Raw genomic sequence first — 19,113 nt, forward strand, 5'->3', positions numbered from 1 at the left:
TGTCACAGTTCTGTTCTCATCCCCACTGTGTGAGGTGACTCCTCTCCCTTCTGAACACTGCTTTAATCTTTTCACTTTCAGAACTGCAAGTGAGAGGTGAAGTGCTTTAGGAGCAGGCAGAACACCCAACAGCATAACAGCACATCAGGGAAAACAGGTAATGCTAGGGAAAGTATTTTTAACAGAACTGCGCTTCTCAGAGCAGGGTTATTCCCCACCACAGTTCCTGCTTATCCAGGCTTTTCCAGTGATGTCCAGGAGGGTGTTTACTTTATCAGCCCCAAGGATTTGAGCAAGGTGTGATGTGGCAGCTCCCTCCGATGGGAAAAGGAGGGTTTGCACTTTACATCGGTAAATACTTTAAAAATAATTATTATTTTCATGTAGCAGCAGTGGCTTTGTCACATGCTTGAGCCAGGCAGAAGGGAAGGCTACAGGAACATCATCTCATGGTTCAGGCCTATTACACCACAAAAAGAAACACCTGGCGAACACCCTGCCAAAATCAATTCTCACCTCCTCACCCTTCTACTCCAGCACTCAAACTCAACCAAAGCAAGGTACTTCTAGAGAGAGAAGTTTATTTATAGACATTACATACATTCAACACAACAATCAGCAAAACCAGAAAAACCCACGTTAGCTCATTCTGCTTTATTATTCACCCTTCCATTCTGTGCTAAATAATTAAATTGCGGCTGTGAAGTTGGATCACATCAGAGGCAGCTATGGCAGGAGTCAAGCCACAGAGATGATAGTGTGAATATATGAACTAACAAGATACCAGACAGCTTTAAACTTTATTACTGAAGCTTTTTGTTTTTCATTCATAGGTCAGTTCTTGCAAGATGATCTTCAGCAGCCTCCTTGTGCAGGCTTAGGCCAAACCTGAAAGGGAAGGAGTTAATTTCAGTGAGTTTTGGACCCCTGAATGGAAGGGTAAGGAGGTATTTCAGTCAATTTTGGGTCCCTGAATGGAAGGTGTTTTCCCTGCCACAGGACAGATTTGTCAGGGTGTTCCCCCTTCCCTCATGCATTTGCTGGGATATGCTGAGCTGCAGTCATGAGCACTGGTGATGATGTCTTGCATGCATTTTTTTTTTTCCATGCCTCTTTTGCACAGCTGCCTCCTCCCTCCCAGGACAGGATGGTTTTGTTATCCTTAGAGCTCTGCTAATGCCCCAAATGTGCTGCTGCCACTTTTCCAGTCACCTTCAGGCCATGCACCAGCACAAAGCATCAGGAATTCACCCCCTCTCCACCCCACAGGACCCAAACACAAAGCCCAACAGAACAGCAGCTGCTTTACCTGACTTCAGAGCACCTTCATCACTCCCCAGCTGCATCAAAGCCCCAGGACATCATTCCCACAATAATTTTACTGATTATCCCATTTAAGAGCTGCCTGCCAGCACTGTGTACTTACCATTGGAAACCCTGCACTGCTTGAGCACCTCACTGAAGCCCTCACACAGCTTGAGGTCGGTCTGCCTCTGGGCACACTCCAGGAATTGTTTCATCTCATACTGGCAAGGGCCTTGCTGCTGCTGGGCAGCCTGAGCACCCTGGGGCTCCTGAAACACCAAATGGCTCTGTAAAGACCCTTCCAACAAAGCCAAAGCACCCCCAACACTGCTTGCTGAGGGTTCTTCCCTGCATTTCAGTCAAAACCTTCATTTTTTTAAATGAAAAACAAGTGAAGGGCTAAAGTACAAAACAATTTTCCAGCAGAGAATTATCACTTTCAGAGTAGTTTTTTAAATTACAAATACTTGAGTGGTTTTGATACATTCAAGTAACTCTGGATGGCACCTGAGCAAAGGTCTCCCCAACATCAGACCTGGAACATGGAATCAGAGGAATACAGTAGAAAATAACACCAACACCTTGCCACACATCCCTCCTGCATCCCTATGAACTCTTTTTAAGATGACTCATGGCGAGTTACCTTGGAGATTCAGTCTGTAGTTATACTCTCTATATAGTTATATATATATATATAGATTAAATAAAGACTGTAAGCACCCCAGCTGTGACTCATGTGGTGTTTAAGGCTCCAGTAACTCCCTCAGCATGGAGCTGAGCTGCCATCAGTCAGTGTCCAGCCGTGCTTCCCCTCACCTGGTAAGTGACATCAGGCCTGGCAGCTTCAGAGCTGCCCCCTCCACTGAATCCTCCGGTGATGGCGTGGCCAATGGTGTGTCCCACGGCCGAGCCCACGGCCACCCCGGCAGCAGTCGTGGCCATCTGGGCCATCAGCCCCGGCTGCTTCGGGGCCGGGGACGCCACGGCCGAAGGCGGAGCCGCTGCGGGGACAGAGGCCCGAGGAGCCGGTGCTGGAGACGCGACTCTCCTCGGGGGTGCCCGGCTGCAGGGACACAAAGAGAAACATCACTTCACCATCATCATCATCATCATCTCAAACCATGCCGGGCAGAGGCCACACGGCTGCAGGGTTCCTCCTGTGAGGCACGGAATGTCCCGAGCTGGAAGGGACACACAGTGGCACAGAGCGTGCTAGACAGGAGGCCCCAAGGATCACGCTGGGATTACACACACCGCTGTTACACACTGAAAGAGTGAACTCGGTGTTCTGGTGAGCGTCTTATGCAAGATAGGGTCAGAACTACAGGCTTTTTTCTGCTCACACAGCTGTTTTGGGGAAAAATACAATCTGCCCCAAAAGCGGCTGATCACCACGGTGCTGGTGTCCTGTCCCTGCGGTCGAGCAGACCCATTTCCATCCCCCAAATCGCCCAACCCCGCTCCGCTAACCCACAGCCAGCCCAACTCAAACCAGCCGGGCGCTGCCACCACCCCGGTGCGTCACCCGCCCGCACAATGGCGGCCGGGCCACTGCGGCCTGCACGGGGGAGAGGGGAGAAACAGAGGGGGCCCCGGCCGCCCTCACCTAGCGGGGGGCGGCACGCGGGACGTGCGGCTGCGGTTGCCCCTGGGCATGGCGACGGGGAGCGGAGCGAGGCGGAGGAAGCCCCGAGCGGCGCGGAGGGAAGCGGAGGAAGCCCCGAGCGGCACGGCCTGGTCTGATACCGGCACGCCGCCTCTGAAGGTCACCGCGGGCTGCGTCACTTCCGGGACGGCGCGCACGGGGCGGGGCTGAGCGGAGACCACGCCCCCTCCGCCTGAGGCGCCGCGCGGGAGCGGCCGCGATGGCGGCGGTGGCAGTAAATAAATAAACATCTAAAGTGCGGTTAAACCCGTGCTCCGGGGACTGTTGGTCATAATAAACGCTTAAATAGCGATAGAACTGCGTCTGTCCGATCTTCAGCCGCAATAAGCAGCTGAATTTTGATAAATATGTGCGTGCAGGAACCTCCGTCATAATAAACACATCGCGTAAACCCGCCTTTGTAGGATCCTCGGTCATAATAAACATCTAAATAGTGTTAAACCCTCGTCTTTGTGGGACCTCCAGCCATAATAAGCACCTAAATAGCGATAAATCTGCTATTGTAGGATCCTGAGCCACAATAAACTCCTAAATCTGTGAGGGACAGTCGGTCACAATAATAAACTCCTAAATCTGTGAGGGACAGTCGGTCACAATAATAAACTCCTAAATCTGTGAGGGACAGTTGGTCACAACAAACACCTAAATCTGTGATGGACAATTGGTCACAATAATAAACTCCTAAATCTGTGAGGGACAGTTGGTCACAAGAAAAACCTAAAGCACAATAAACCTGCACCCCTGGCATCTTCAGGCACAATAAACACCTAAATCGCCATGGAAAGTGTTCCAGCCTTCAGGGAATCGTTCTCTGAGGAAAAGGAGCCTCAAAAACCTCTCAGAATTCAGCCCTTTGGTAGAGTTACAGATTTTATTTTATTTCTATGGATTCATGGGTTTCTCTGGAGCAAAGAGGAGATCCCATCAATCCATAGAAACATCTCCAAGAGGTGCCATAAGATGATCCTGGATTCCTTTTGGTGATGCCCAGCAACAGGACAAGGAGTAATAAACTAAAACACAACAAGTTTCACCTCAACACAAGAAAGAATTTCTTTATGTTGGGGTGGCAGAGCTGTGAACCTGCAGTGTCCCTCTCTGGAGACATTCCTGCCCCACCTGGATTTGGTCCAGGTGACCCTGCCTTGGATGATCTCCAGAAGTCCCTTCCAACCCCAACCATTCTGTGACTATGGGATTTTCACCCCAAAAAAGAAGCCAGGGTCCCTCCTGCCCCCTCATCCCTACTCAGGGGCTGAGTCTCCTTGCTTTAGAGACACTGTCTACTCAGATAAATGAATTTTTAAATTAATTTATTAGCTATTGAATTAATGAAGCTGTTTCTACACCCAGCAGCAATGATAAGAGATACCACAGTCAACAGTTATGATAATTCATGTTAAAAAATTGCTTGTTGGCAATTTCTTCACTTAAAAAGGAGGTGAAAGACCAGATATTTCAACATCTTTTACATCAGGGGATGTAACTGTTGCCTGATGAAAGAAGAGCTAACATTGTGAGTTTATAGAGCAGGAGTACAGCTCAGAAAAGCAGTTGCTGACGAGAGAATTATCAGGAGATAAATATAAATGATAAACCATGCTCAGAACAGGGACATCTGCAGAAGCTCAGACCACTAGTGTTGCTGCAGGACAGCTTCTCCCTGGCTCTTGGCCTCTCTCCATCTCTGAGAGCAATAATTGAGCAATAATTTTGCTTTTCTAGAGTTCAAGCAACTCGTTTCTTAATGAGTGGTTTTCTCAATGCTTTTTAATTAATAGTTTTCAATTTTCACTCTTTTTTTCTTTGCTGGCAGGGCGATTCTTGACGCTTGAAGTCATTTTGTGACCGCGTCCCTCTTGGATTTGTTTTGTTTTGCAGAACAATGAGGGCAGGATGGCACTGCGGGCAGGATGAATGCTGCCATTGTGCTTTGTCCTGCTGCTTTCCTTGGGAAAACTCCAGAGCTCCCTTTTGTACCGGCTCACCCTCGCATCTGCTAATGCCCACAGCTCACAAGGATTTGGGGAAGGACACAAGAACCAGTAGCTGATGGCCATCCCCAAAAAAATCCGCAATAATGGTGGTTGTGGTGATGTTCACAGCAAGCAAATATTGGTTTATTTCAGCTGTTTTGATGTGGGTTCACCACAGGGATTAAGTGGTTCTTTAACCACCAGTCAGGTGCTGATGCTTCTTTTGATAGAAAGGTGTGAAAGAAACAAGATCCAGCCTTGATTTTGGGTTGTGTCCATCTGATTGTGACCCAGTGTGGCAGAATGGGATCCCAGATCTGGGAAATAAGTGATGAAATCCCATTGCACAAGCGCGAGGCTGAGCGAGCTCTGGGGGAACCATCAGCAGCTGCTCCCGAGCCAAGTGGAACAAGAGGCTGTGGTGTGAAAATCAAACTTTTAATAGATTTCTTCTATTGTTTGTCCAAATGACACATCCCAGAAAAGCTCGTGGTGAGTTTGGGAGTGCAGCAGGCCCTCTGCACACCAGATGGGCTCTGGGCAGGGTGTGGGAGTTTGGTGCGTTCTGCCCAAAATCACGGAAAAACCTCTGGAGAACGGGGCTGAGGCTCACATCACCTGAGCTCCATGAAGTGACACATCATCCCTGAGGGTCAGCTCAGCCAGGGAGACTTTTCTCGCATTTTTGGGAATTGCCCGGTCTCCTCGTGTCCCAGACTGGAGGGAAAAAACGTGAGGAAAAGCCCATTTTCCTTTTGGAAAGCCCAATTTTCTGCTGAAAAGCCCATTTTCCTGCTACAAAATCCCATTTTCCTTTTGGAAAATCTAATTTTCCTGCTGGAAAAGCCCGGTTTTCTCTCTGGATTCCGGCGGGGCGGGGGCGGCGGTGTGAGGGGACTCTGCCGGGCTCGCGGCGGCCGCCAGGGGGCGCTATGCCACGCCCCCCCCACCCCCGCCCAGGCCTGACGTGACGTCGTCGCGAGGCGCCACGTCTGGCGCGAGCGGCGAGGGGCGTGGCCAGCGAGGGGGGAAAGGGGAGGGGGTTGTGGCGCGCCCGCCCGGCCGGCCAATGAGGAGCGCGCGCGCGTGCGCGGCCGGCCAATGAGGAGCGCGCGCGTGCGCGGGGCGGGGCCGCGCCGGGCGCGCGTCGCGGGCTGAGGCGGAGGGACGGGGCCAAGATGGCGGCGCCCGTCCTGCTGCGGGTGTCGGTGCCGCGCTGGGAGCGGGTGGCGCGGTCCGCCGTGTGCGCCGCCGGCATCCTGCTGTCCCTGTACGCCTGCCACCTGGAGCGCGAGAAGGGCCGCGACAGCCACTACCAGGCCCTGTGCGACCTCAGCGAGCGGGTGCGCTGCTCCGCCGCCATCACCTCCAGGTGAGGCGCGGGTGGGACCCGCCGCCGCCCCCGCGGGGGGAAGGGGCTGAGGGCTGCGGGAGCGCTGGGGAAGGGTCCCGGAGCGCTGCCTCCCATGCCTCGGGGCGTGCTGGGGGCCGGGCCGGTGCTCGGAGGGGCTGCGGGGCGGGCGGGGGCACGGAGGGGCCGGGGCTGCCGGGGACGGGGCAGCGCTCCCGGTGTGGGGCAGCCCCGGGGCTGGAGGGCCCCTGTGGGAACGGGTATTTTCGGGATCGCTACGGCTGGAGGGTGAGGCACCCGCAATTGCTGTGTTGTAATCAGTGGCAATTAGGTGGAGTGACAGGCGTTTCAGTGGTAAAAGCTGGGCAGAGTGGAGTGCTGTGTCTGTGAGCCGTGGTTAAGGACAACATAAACAAGTGCGGTTGCGGGTGGTTCGCTTTGTTAGCTTTAATTGCAGTATCTGTTTTGCGTTCTCATTGGGACGAACCCTGGCAGCACAGGAGATGCTTTGGTGATCCAGAGGAAGTGCTTCATTCAAAGGAGGCTTGGATGCCTCTGCAGCACAAGCCCAGTCCAAATCCTGACTTATTTTGCAGATGTCCAGCCAGTTCAGCAGTTGCTTTCTAAAGGCCAAGAGCTCTTATTTCTGTTAGGAGAGTCATTGTATGAATCTGGTTCTTAAGCAAATCTATGTATTAAATCCTTCCTCTTTGTTTTAATGAGAATTTTGTTATTATTGTGTTAGTGCCTTCAGCTGAATGAATACTTGAGATTTCCTTTTTCCCCTCTCAGTGTAACCTGTGCAAAAGCTGTCACAGTTTTTACAGACGTACTTGCTGTATCATCATAACAAGCCAGTTTGATGGAGTATTCTCATCCTCTATCAAGCTGGGAGCTGTGAAATTTTTGAGGCAAAACATCCAGGAAGCTCTTTTTCCTAAATCCTCTTCTGTGGTGACAGAAGTGAGATTGTGTTACAGAGATCTGTATCTCTGGCCACCTGATGTTGTGGTTGAGTGAAGGCTTTAACTCTGCTTTTCTGTCTGCCTCAGGTCATCTTTAGTTTGTGAAGGTGCTTGTTCATATCTCTGCTTGGAAAGTGGCCTGAAATGAGAAGTTTGGCTCTAACTAGGGAGAAAGCTTCAATAAACTCACCAGATAAATTCAAATAATATAAATTAAATTATGCTCAGGCTACTGAGATTAAAGCACGTGAGTCTCATCAGGCATTTAACTTTGATCACAGATACAGGGTAAAAAGAGAATAACAGAAATTCAAGCATTAAGTAACAGATGAAGGGGTAAAAAGACAATAACAGAGACTGAAGCCTGTTCTTGTACAGACTTGGTCCTCCAACAGCTTTTTGTGCTGCTGTTGTGACAGGGGATTGCATGTCACAATTTTGATGCATGTTTACTGAACACTTGGGAGAAGGAAATTACCTAAAGATATAATTGGAATTATTTCTAATTATGGAACCGAGCTCGGTAATTACAGCGTTCATTAGCAATGCTGCAGCTGACACGTTGAGTAAGACCTGGGAATCCTTGGCTGGAGGAATTCTGGATGATAATGTGAGGAGTTGGGGATAAAATGCTCTCAGATCTCCCAGCAGTTGCTAGGAGAACCATGCCTGGAGTGAAGCACTGCAAATGCCAGGAGAGCTCGTGATCGTGTGAGCAGGTGGTAAAAGGAGTTTGTGCAAAAGGAACGTGCAAGTTCTGCTCACTCCAACCATATTTGGAGAAGAATTTGCTTTCCAGGCTGTGCAGGGCACAGAGGGGGAGTTCGGCTTTAACAGTAATGCAGGAGGGCAAGGCATTGAAGTTGCAAAGAAATTAATCTTATTTTCCATGTGGCCACAGCTCCCCATCCACTGTTCTCTGTCACTTTCTCCAGCTGAGTGTTCCTTGTTCCCACATCACCAAAGTTTCTCAGGAACTTCATTTCTAAAAGGAGCTTTTAAGCACATTTTAGATTTCACTGGGGTTGTAAAGTTTCAAATTTGTGTTCCAGCTTTTTCTCAGGTAATTCAGATTTAACTTCCATATTTCTTTTCTCATTGAGCTGTTTCACTGACAGTCAGAAATTAATTGATTAGCTAATGATTAGAGTTAACTCTGCAGAGTTATCTGGGTGAGAAACTTCTGCTCCTACTTTGGCTTTTAGGTGGTTCCTTGGGTTATGTGACTTTTTATTTAAGCTGGATTTGCTGATGGAATTTGGAATGTTACAATCTTCACATCTTGAGTTTTGACTCCAAGAGTGGGCTGAACTTTAAAAAGCACTCAATGCTGTTAGGATTCATTTTAAATGCATAGAATAATTAGAATTAGTTTATTCCTTCCTGAGCTGACTTTCTGGTATTTTGGGCGGAGTTTTCCTCACCAGCTGTTGGTATTTCCAAGTCTTGCTTTTAAGCCAGATCTGGCATTGGCACAAGAGCAAGAACAGAAATGTAAAGACTGCCAGCATGCAGAGGGAGGAGCACAGAAAATCTCCTATCAGAGCCTGACTCATGCAGAAGGTTATGTTGGAGAGATCCCTGCCCAGTATCCCTTACCCAAAACATGAATGGTCAGCATATTTCAAATTTTTATCAAGGGGAAAGTTCATGAAATAGTTTAAAAATAGAATTTGCTAAGGAGTGGCTGATAATGGCAGGTATTAGGGCAATACCTCCCTAATTGCTGTATTTATTTTAAATTAATTGCTGTCTGATAGTTGAGAATTATTAAGGGTCAAAAATGGCTTCATTTACAAACTGACTGTTTTATAAACTGGCTAATAGTTTTCCACTGAAAAATATTTTTGGTCTTGCTGTATTTTCACAGTGGGAATTAAAGTAATAAAACACATTTCAAGTCCTGCAGGTCATGCTACAGCTTGAAATAAAATGTGACCTTTAAGTGGTAATGCAGAGACTCAGAGCCTTTGGCTTTGCTCTTTTCCATGCCCTGAGAGATTTTGGGATCTGCTAATACATGTTTCCTTTCTGTCTTGATGAATTGGAGGATAAATGAGTGGTTTTAAATGACTTTAGCAGCCTGGCATGCATTAATGAACGCTGTAAGAGCCTCAAGACAGCAGCACAAACGAGCAAAGGGCACATGTGTATCTTTAGCAATATTTGCAGCTGCGTCACTGAAGGGCTTTGGCAATAGTCAATATTGATCTTTGCCTGGTTGCTGAAGGAGTTCTAGAGTCAAAATAGCATTTGGAGAATCTGGATGTCATTGGGATTTTAGGAATTCCCTGTTCTGTTCATGGGCAGAGTTTTGGATTGGTGTCTTGTGTTTGAGGCACTTTGAAAAGTGTGATGTGACAGGATGGTTTGGGTTGGAAGGGACCTTCAAGGTCATCCTGTCCCAGCCCCTGCCATGGGTGGGGACACTTCCCTCTATAAAAGTTTCACATCCACCTTGTGTTTTCTGTGGATGCACCAAAATATTCACCTGGTAGCTCCTGAAAATGCCTGTTAAACGTGGGGTGTGTTGTGGGCAGCTCTGAAAGGGTGGCCTGTGACAGGTGTACTGTTATTGTATGGTTCTGCCACATTCATAATTCACTTTAAACACTGAATTTACACCCTGTGTTCTGTTTGGTTGCTTGTCCTGCTGTAGAGCTGTTCCTCTGCAGAGTGGGTGTGAATTGCAGGTAAAGAACTGCCCCGTGCTGGTTTCTCAGCAGAGCACACCTTGCTAGAACTGCTCTGATGCATCTTTACAGGGATCAAAGTGACAAGAACAACCCCATTGTCCAAGGAAATGAGGCATGGAGAAAAATTCCCAGACCTCCCTAAGCTGATGTTTAAACAGGTTCTGTTGTGTTGTCTGTCAAGTTTGCTTAATTCCAAGTAAAGAACATTATGTGGCAGTTATTCATGTTTATAGTAATAAATTCCTGATATCCCAGGAGCTCTTTTCCTTGCTGCCCCTGCAAGCAAATATCCAGATATGTTTGAGGTTTTCAGCTGCAAGTGTTAGTGACTGGTGTAAGGTGTTAGGAGACGAAAAAGGGATTCTGGATTTAGTGAGTTGGCTGTCTGAGGGAAGCTTGGAAAATCTCTGGTTTGGAATTGGGCAGGGAGAAATTGGAGGAGCCAAATTGGTGCCACAGGGGAGGGGAGGGAAAGCCAGAGTCACTCCTGTGCTGAAGGGAAGCCCTGCCCTGGAGCCAAGGTTCTGTGTCCCTTGTCCCCAGCTGGGCTGGCACTGCAGGCAGGGCTCGGGGGAGCAGAGGGTGTGAGCTGGGAGCACCCAGAGCTGATTCCATGGGCTGGACAGGGGACGGTGCAGGAATGCTGGTAGAAACCAGCCTGGAGTCTTAAAGTTGCTCTTAAAGCTGCAGAAGCTGAGAACTCAAATATTTTGGGGTTTTTTTTTCCATCTTTCTAGTAGAAAATTGATGTTTAATACTGATACAACACCTATTGACTGAGGCACATCTTTTATAAAACACAGCAGTGCCCCTGCTGTGGTAAGATTTTCTTTTCCATCCTTACAGTGCTCACACAAACATGTTAATTTTTGCTTTTCATAAATATGTAATTTCCAGCTTCACTGGAATTTGTAATAGGGTTAGGAATTATTCTGCCTCGTGCACAGTAAATTTAACAAAGTGCTTATAATTCAGACTTGGTCTTCATTTATGGTAGCTTAATAGAAAAGATTATTAAGGAAGGAATCAGTGCTGTTGCCTTGTATCTTGAATAGCGAGTGCTTCTGTAAAGGCTGCTATAAAATAATTATCCACTGTCTGCTTAATATTTTGCTGATCTAGACCCTGAGAGTTTTTACAGACTATCTGAAGTAGAGCTGGAGGATATATAGAAGAAAACCTCATTTGGTTATGCTAAATGCTGCTAATAGATTTAAACATGAAATTAAGTGTATCAACATTTTTGAGCACTCCTGGCAAGTTTACAAATGAGAATTTTTAATCTTCTTTTTTGTGGCTTCTAATTGAAGGCTTTTACTTAATTTATTAAGGCTGTTAAGAGTGGCCTTGAAGCCATGAATTAGATTTAATCCAAAATCCTCTGGTGAAGCTGGAAAGAAGTTGCAACCAAAGTTTCTTAACAGATCCTTTGACCTTTCTATGAGCTTTTCACTGAGGGCAGGGGGTGAGCTCTGCTCCTCTCTGAGAACTTTCATTCTGGACCAGAAATGATCTCAGAAACCCAGTGGTGCTCAAGGAAATGTGCACATCACTTATCAAGTGTAGCCTTTTTTTGTTATTTGTTTTTGATAAAATTAGATTTATTGTTTCCTCTAGGTTACAAAGTGGTAAGGGGTGCTTGCTGTTGATAACAAAATAATGCTCATGGGGTGAGAAATAATCCTGAAATGAGAGGAAGTAACTACTGCTTAAGTAACTACTACTACTACCCAAAACCCACCCAAATTTGAGTTCTTTCCTTGCAGTTTGAGCACAGAATCTTGGTTATTGTTTGCACTTTTGCACCAAACCCAACAACTGAGAGAGAATTGTGTTGGCGAAGCTGCTGCTGCACAAATGCAGAGATCTGGGATCAGAGAAGCCTTTGAATAATCTGGTCCCCTGAGGGATTTGATTGCATTTCCAAGCAGTCCTTGGGGACACTGGAATGAGACCTGGAATTGTCCTTTTTCCAAGGCATGCTGTACCTGTGCTGAGCCAGTGTGGTTCTTTCCATGTTAAACTGGAAATCCAGGGCTTGGTTCCGTTCTGGGCATAAAACCCAGGGGGGTTTCCAGGTGAAATCCAGGGGACGTGGTTCTGCTCATCACCAGGGTCGTGGTTGAGGTCAGAAATGCTCAGAAAACATCTGGGACACCCGGGAAGGCCTCAGGGGAGGCTGCCAAGTGTTGGTGCAGGTGAAACCCCAGTTCAGAAGTTTCAGCTGATCCTTAAGTGTAGCCATGACATTTTATGGAAAAGCCTTTCCTTAGGATTTTTCCTCCTGAGAAGCTGAGAGGCCTCAGGAACAACATGTAACCAATGGTTATCTGCTGCTGTGGAATGCAACAGGTGCATCTGGGATTGGGCTCATGTGGTTGTTTCTAATTAATGGCCAATCACAGCCCAGCTGGCTCGGACTCTGTCTGGGACACAAAGATTTGTTATCATTCTTTGCTATTCTATCCTTAGCCAGCCTTCTGATGAAATCCTTTCTTCTATTCTTTCAGTATAGTTTTAATGTAATATATATAATAAAATAATAAATCAGCCTTCTGAAACATGGAGTCAGATCCTCGTCTCTTCCCTCATCCTCAGACCCCTGTGAGCATGATCAGGCTTAAGGACAGTGGAGGCCAAGGAAGGATAACAAGGAGGATCATTCTTGGGAATTGTCTTTGAGAAAACTGCTCAAAACATCTGCAGGCAACTGTCAGAGCCGGGGCTTGGCTACAGAAACACTCCAGCATTTCCTACAGGGGCTGCAGGGGACACGGATCCAACTCCTGGCTAAACAAACACTTTCTGCTTGGTTTGTTTGACTTGGTGGGTTTGGCAGGTTTGGAATTCTGCTGCTTTTGGAGCCAGTGCTGACAGCTCAGAACTTGTAACTTGTTAAACTGGAAGGTTGTTTGCTTGTCCTTTGAAATGTTGGAGATGCTGGTGGACTAAATGAGGTTCTTGTGTTCCATTTTAGCATTTTTTCTGCTAAATTATGCTAAAATGTTTCAAGTGTGTCCTGTTTTGGACACAGAGGATGTTCACAATTGTGCAAAAGAGATTGAAATGATTTTAGTGATGTAAAAGTGTAAGATTTTATTGGAGGTACATCACTTGTTGAGCACAGTGACCTCGGTTCTTTTTGTCTTCCTGTTAAGAAGTAACAATTGCACACAAATACTGCTTCAAACTTCTGAAAATGCAACATTGCTGAGCTTTGTGAAGTACCTCAAACCAAAAGGGGCATTGTTTAGAGGGTGGGTAATAACTTTCAAAACCTCCTTTTGATAAAAGAGGACTGAAAAATCACTGCAGTGTTCAATTGTAGATGTTGGGAAAAGAGATGAATCACTTCATTTTCAATTTCTTGAATCACTTTTTAACATTTTAAAGAACATTCAGAGTGGTACATGCAGATAGGGAGGGGGAACTGAGTTTACAAAGATGTCTTAAAGGTTTGTTCCTTGTAATTAGCTCAGATTGCTTTAGATTTTTAATGGCAGTGAAACTCGGGCGTGGTGAGAGTGGGTTTGGCCCCTGTGTGTGTCAGAGTGCTCTGAGTCACCTGGGGTGACAGTGACCTGGATCTCAGCACGGAGCTCCTGCTCCTCAGGGATGGAGCCACCAGGCAGAACCAGGAAGAGCCTGCAGAAATCAGGCTCTGCTTTTATCTTGCTCTGCAAGCAGCTCTGTACTCCTGCAGGTCATTTTGTTTACATTCTGTATTTAAAAAAAAATAAATAATGCAAATGATAACACTTCTTCTAAGTTAGGTTTTTTTGTAAAATTCAGGTTACATGAAATACATCTGAGTTTATTTTTTTGCAGCTTATCTTGCTATTAGGACTTTCTTCTTGCTATTTGTTTGCCATATTTTTTTAGACTTTGAAGTTTTCATCAGTCAGGCAATTCACACCTGAGTCTGGTGAGAAAATGAACACTCTCTACTCAGTTTTTATCCTTCTTCCATTTGCTGGCAGAAGTTCCTGGTTCATTGTGAGTTTTACAACCTTAATAAAATTAGGGGACAATTTAGGCTTTTCAGCAGGGAAATGAGATGGGAATGGGAGTGTACAAAGTAAATCTATAAAGTCTAAATACTTTGCTTTTCATTTGATGCAGAACACTTGCTCCCACTCCAAACCTTATAAGGCTGGGAAAAGTGTTCTGTGCTGCTGAGCTGGCTCCAAGTGTGTGGAATAAGATTTGAGATTAGACCTGAACTCCATGGGCTGAAATTTAATACTTGATGTCCTCAAAGCTGCTACAAGGCCAACGAGACACTTAATGAACTCCTGCATGTGGAAAAAGCTTTCCCTGTGCTCTGACCTTGCAGCTCTGCGCAGATCCCTCCAGGACTCTGACTCCTGGGAAGGGCTGGAACTCATCATCCTTCCACTGGCAACATTGGATTATTCTCCTGCAGAACAGCTGCAGGGGCAGGTTCTCTCAAATGCCATTTCTGATATTTTAAGCTGGAGTTTGCTCTCAGACAGATCACAGGATGTGAGAGCACATTCAGCATCCTGCACTTGGTTGGAGTTGGGCTGATGCTGAGCCTTTGCCCACTTTGGGTTGTGCAAGAAAACCTGAGTGTGTTCAAATCATTTTAATGTCACCCTGACATGAATTCTCAACAATAAACTGAACTTGGGGATGGCAGGCTGAAGCATCTATAAATGTAATAATACAGAAAAATAAACTATTCAATGTAGAAAGAAGAAGTTTTATATACAACTATGTAGTTTTAGTAGTGTATACTACTAAAGTATATATACTAAAGTAGTTTTATATACTACTATGATAATTTCTTTAATGTATTTGTGTGGCTCTTTAATACAGCCTTTGGAATTTGGACAACACAAGACAATTGTTACATGTGCTGTGACCATCAGGAAGGCTAAAAAATTAACAGTTCTCACTTAAAATCCAGATAACCTTTGAGGTGTGGAAGGAAATCTCACCATAACTGAGATTCTTTGTAATTCTTTGTAACTTCCATAGCCCCAGAGTTGCCCTGGGGTGAGAGCAGAGGGCCAGGCAGTTCTGCTCTGCTTTTCCTGGCAGCTCTGGGATGCTGAGGCTCTGTCCCCTCATTGTCTGTGCTGCCTTGAAGCTTAAGATTGGCACAAAAGTTCCACTTTTAAAAGATTTGTAACCAAACTAGCTGAAAGTATGTTTAATTTTTGACTGTTTGTACAGCAAATCTGCTTTCTAAGAATTGGGACCTGCTGGGTTTCTTGGGGAGAAGAGCACAAGAGTATTAATAGTAAATTCAGAATTAGTCTGCAATTAAAATGATGGGTTTTGCACAGATGGCTGTGAGACTAGAAAGTGTTTTGGAGATGATATGAAATTATCCTCATTGTGGTGCCTCTTTCTGTGAGAAAACTGCTTGTGATGTGGTGATGGCAGGTCCCAGGTGAGTGACATCAGCACCATTCCTGCCATGTGCAGGGACAAACCTGAGCTGTGTCCTGGTTCAGCAGGGCCATCGCCTCTAGGACAGGAAACTTCCTGAAAATTGCACTTTCCTTGGAGTTTCCTGCTGCTGCAGGATGAGGATTGGCACTTTGTTACCTTGCTCGGTTAAGCTGCTAATGTGAAGCAAACCTTACATTTGTTGGCTTGGCTTGATGCTCCAAAAATCTGCTGGCAGATATCCCAGTGTGCTCTTGTGAGTTAAATTACCTTGGAGTAACAAAATAACTTCATATTTTCTAGTGACACTAATAAATAGGGTTCTCACTTTGCTTTTACAAATAATGGCATGATCTGCCTTAGGGCATGGAATTAATGGTTTCTGGCACAAACACAATTGCTAATTTAATCTTTCCTCCTCCTTTTGCAGCAGCAGTTTTGTAGGGCTTGTGCTGCTTTCTGCCTTATCACTGGAAAGTTGAAAGTCACTTTGTAGGGATTTCAGGTGTTGGTTCAAAGTGTCACACTGTGCAAGAGCTGGGGATCTTGTGATGGTGCCATGCTCAGCTCGTGTGCTTGACAGATTTGGGTTCCTCCTGAGCTGTTTGAGGAGCAGCTGAGCCACAGATTTATGTCCTGATTCTTCTCCTGCTCTGATGCAGACAAAGTGAGTGGAACAAATCCTTGCCTCAGCTTTGTAGTGACCTTGTGTCCAGGTGACTGTGGTGCAGAGAGCTGCTAAAGCTGTCATTGGGGGAAGGAAATGTTTATGTGACAAAACAGCTCCAAACTCCAGCCCTGGGAAGCAGAGCTGGTGTTCAGTGCAGTTCCCTCAGCAGTTCCTGGTGTGTCAAACAACTCTAATCAGCAAGTGTGGGATAAAGCTGTGCCCAGTGCTCCCCCTGTTGCTGCTTGGTTTTCCAGGAGAACACCACATAAATCATGTCAGAATTTGTGTCCTTTTCTTTCCCCAAGAGCCCTGAACTGGAAATGCTGCTGGAAAGCAGGAGGTGGGCAAATAAGAGTGTTGCCTTCTTGTGAAGGTCGCGGTGACCTGGTATCGGAGTCCAGCACCGCGATCTCCTCCTTGGGATCCCTCGTGGTCAATAATGGACGCTGACACCAATGTGGTGGACGGTTAAAGGCGTTTATTGAGGGGTCTCGAGGGTATTTATGGACTAAGGGGTTTCTCTACGTCAGACAGGGGTTTGGCTATACTTTCTAGGGTTAGTATGGAGTGGAAAGTTACTGGCATGCATAGGTTAGGGGGGCTACACGTCTGGCTACATTCCAAGGGTGATCCTTATCTATGGGGAGGGGGGCAGAAGGAGTCCTGTACTTTTCCGTCACAGCCCGAAATCTTCCGAACGCCTGTCCCTATGCCTACCACATAAGAGTTAATTAGTTTCCCTGTTTTACAGATGGGGTCGAGGATTCGGTCTCTTGGGTTCCATCTTTGGAAAGGACAGTGCAATAAATCAGTCCAACAGTGTTTTTGGCCTGGTGTTTTATATACTACAAATGCTACTTGGTAAGTATTCATTCACTTCAGAGCCTCAAAGCAGGGCTGTGGGGATGGAGGAGGAGAGCAATATCCATTGCACAATCTGCAGGAAACCAGATAAATGCTTCTGATTTTTCTATCTCGGGGTTTTTTTAGCAGCACTCTAATGATACATCTGTCCAAAGGGCTTAAAACCCAACTGATAACAAGAGTAATTGCATTTTCTCCTGATATGCTATTAATAATCCAAGTGTGAAGACAGTTTCTGTGCTGGTATTTTCACTCCAGTATATTTGGCATTGGATTGCATGGTGGAAAAGAGGGAATAAAAATGAAATGGGCAAGTTTTGGAGGAGTAATGGAGAGAGCAGGCAAAAAAGTGCATGAAATATAATTTTATATATTTCTTGGTAACTCTGTGGTTTGCTACAAAGCTGTTAATCCTGACAGAAATAACCTGACCACGAATTTCCCTATAACTCAGGAATATGAGGATGGTTAATCCTACACACACTCCTTATCACAGGGCTGTCAGGCAGAGCTTTAGATATTCCTCTCCAAATACCCAGGTGGTGTTTTAACCAGAATTTCGTGGAACTGTTGCTGAGTGGCTGAGCTTGAATTCAGTTTTGCCCTGTGTGGAGAGGGGTGAGTAACTGTGTCTCTCTTGTTGCAGGTATGACAGCAAGTGCAGTAGCAGCTCTAATCCTCATGACATCCTCCATAGTGTCTGTAGTAGGGTCCCTGTACTTGGCATACATTCTGTACTTCGTGCTGAAGGAATTTTGCATTGTCTGCGTGCTCACATATTTGCTGAACTTCATTCTCTTTATCATCAACTACAAACGACTAGTTTATTTGAACGAGGCCTGGAAGAGGCAACTCCAACCCAAACAGGAATAACCCCTGCTGGAACTTTTGACTGACAGTCTGAAGACCCAACTTCCATTAAGTTTATTTTGCAGTAATTTTTTTATTCTCCATATCAGACACTTTTTGCCCCCCCCCCCCTTTCCCCCCTCACGAGAATCATAATGGAAATTTTGAATTATAAATTTCAAGGGGCCCCAGATAATTTCTCTGTGCTAATCTTCAGTTTCAATGCGGTTATGAAAGAAAGCTCTATAACAATCAAAGACAAGCTTTAACTTTACTTTGAAGGAGTTTTAGCCACAGCAAAACCTAGACTCTCTCTCTTCCCCCTCCACTTGTGAAGTGGGTAACACTTGCTATAAAATATCCTGTATATAAATTCAGGTATAACAAGATGTGATCATGACATGAAATATTCTAGACTAGCATCACCATATTTAATGTTGCCATGTTTACAATAAGTGTATTTTTTCTTTTTTTTCTTTTTTTTCCTTTTTTTTTTTTTTTTTAGCTGATGGACTTAGATTTGACTAGGACTTATACTGTAAATAAAATTAGAACTCTTGGTTTCATCCTTGGAGAACTCACTGTCCCATGGGTTTGGTTAGGAGCTGTCAGAGGGTTCAGCTCAGAGTCGACTGACACGATGGAAGAAGTGACCTCTAAAGAACATGGAGTTGCTGCTCTCACTGTTGTGCTTTCACAAGAATGATGCTTGGGGTTGGTTCCATTTTTTTTCTTCTTTTTTTTTTCTTTTTTTTTTTCCTTTTTTTTTTTTTTTTTTTTTTTTTTCTCCAGTAACAAAAATGGAATTAAAGCTGAAACCTGAAGTATGCTGATTAAACGACAACCTCATTAATTTCTGTACAGAACAAAAATAGCTTCATGTGGTCAATGAAAAGCTGATTTGCAGATTGGGGGTTGGATGAAGTGTTCTTTGAGAGGACTCCATTTCCAAGCAGAGCTGTTCCATTTGAAGCTGTGCTCAGCCACCCAGTGTTACTAATGTTTGATGTTCTGTGAATGCTGCAGTATAGAATTGCAATTTGCAGTGGAAACCACTGAGTGAGCAGGATAACCAAGCAGTGCACTGAAAAAGCAGTTCCTTAATTGATCTTGGTCAGGATCTTTGGTTTGTGCTATATTGGGAAATGAACTTTAGGCCTGACACACACACACACAGAGAAGATCTCTTGGAAGGGCAACCTGTTTAATGGGATAAGTAAGTCAATGTGCTCCTGAAAATGAAATGTGATATAGTGCTATCATTGCTCTTTCTAAGAACTAATTGGGGAAAAAAAATATTAAACTGCAGATTTAAACAAAGGAACAAAATTGTACACATTGTTTCTGCAC

The 19,113-nt window shown here is 45.5% G+C and overlaps 2 protein-coding genes across 2 annotated transcripts; one reads left to right on the forward strand and one right to left on the reverse strand.

Annotated features, from left to right (window-relative positions):
- Nucleotides 1–561: 561 nt before the first annotated feature.
- On the reverse strand, nt 562–3,088 carry CHCHD2 (coiled-coil-helix-coiled-coil-helix domain containing 2). Its single transcript, XM_066563396.1, has 4 exons — nt 2,912–3,088; nt 2,122–2,368; nt 1,427–1,574; nt 562–888 (listed from the first exon to the last, which is right to left on the reverse strand). Exons 1-4 carry the CDS (start codon nt 2,959–2,961, stop codon nt 878–880), a joined length of 456 nt encoding a protein of 151 aa, XP_066419493.1. The 5' UTR covers nt 2,962–3,088; the 3' UTR covers nt 562–877.
- A 3,031-nt stretch (nt 3,089–6,119) lies between these two features.
- On the forward strand, nt 6,120–18,198 carry VKORC1L1 (vitamin K epoxide reductase complex subunit 1 like 1). Its single transcript, XM_066563561.1, has 3 exons — nt 6,120–6,319; nt 16,802–16,911; nt 17,561–18,198. Exons 1-3 carry the CDS (start codon nt 6,126–6,128, stop codon nt 17,785–17,787), a joined length of 531 nt encoding a protein of 176 aa, XP_066419658.1. The 5' UTR covers nt 6,120–6,125; the 3' UTR covers nt 17,788–18,198.
- The last annotated feature ends 915 nt before the right edge of the window (nt 18,199–19,113 follow it).

The sequence above is a fragment of the Molothrus aeneus genome, chromosome 20, assembly GCF_037042795.1.
Source record: "Molothrus aeneus isolate 106 chromosome 20, BPBGC_Maene_1.0, whole genome shotgun sequence".
Classification (NCBI taxonomy): domain Eukaryota; kingdom Metazoa; phylum Chordata; class Aves; order Passeriformes; family Icteridae; genus Molothrus; species Molothrus aeneus.

What these genes read in the sequence shown, in the direction of transcription:
- CHCHD2 (XM_066563396.1), bottom strand. Translation starts at nt 2,961, where the DNA reads ATGCCCAGGGGCAACCGCAGCCGCACGTCCCGCGTGCCGCCCCCCGCT. An exon ending in CGCGTGCCGCCCCCCGCTAG is followed by an intron (nt 2,369 to 2,911) that starts GTGAGGGCGGCC and finishes GTGTCCCTGCAG; the next exon opens with CCGGGCACCCCCGAGGAGAG. An exon ending in GGCCTGATGTCACTTACCAG is followed by an intron (nt 1,575 to 2,121) that starts GTGAGGGGAAGC and finishes TTGGTGTTTCAG; the next exon opens with GAGCCCCAGGGTGCTCAGGC.
- VKORC1L1 (XM_066563561.1), top strand. Translation starts at nt 6,126, where the DNA reads ATGGCGGCGCCCGTCCTGCTGCGGGTGTCGGTGCCGCGCTGGGAGCGG. An exon ending in TCCGCCGCCATCACCTCCAG is followed by an intron (nt 6,320 to 16,801) that starts GTGAGGCGCGGG and finishes CCTGTTTTACAG; the next exon opens with ATGGGGTCGAGGATTCGGTC. An exon ending in TATACTACAAATGCTACTTG is followed by an intron (nt 16,912 to 17,560) that starts GTAAGTATTCAT and finishes CTCTTGTTGCAG; the next exon opens with GTATGACAGCAAGTGCAGTA.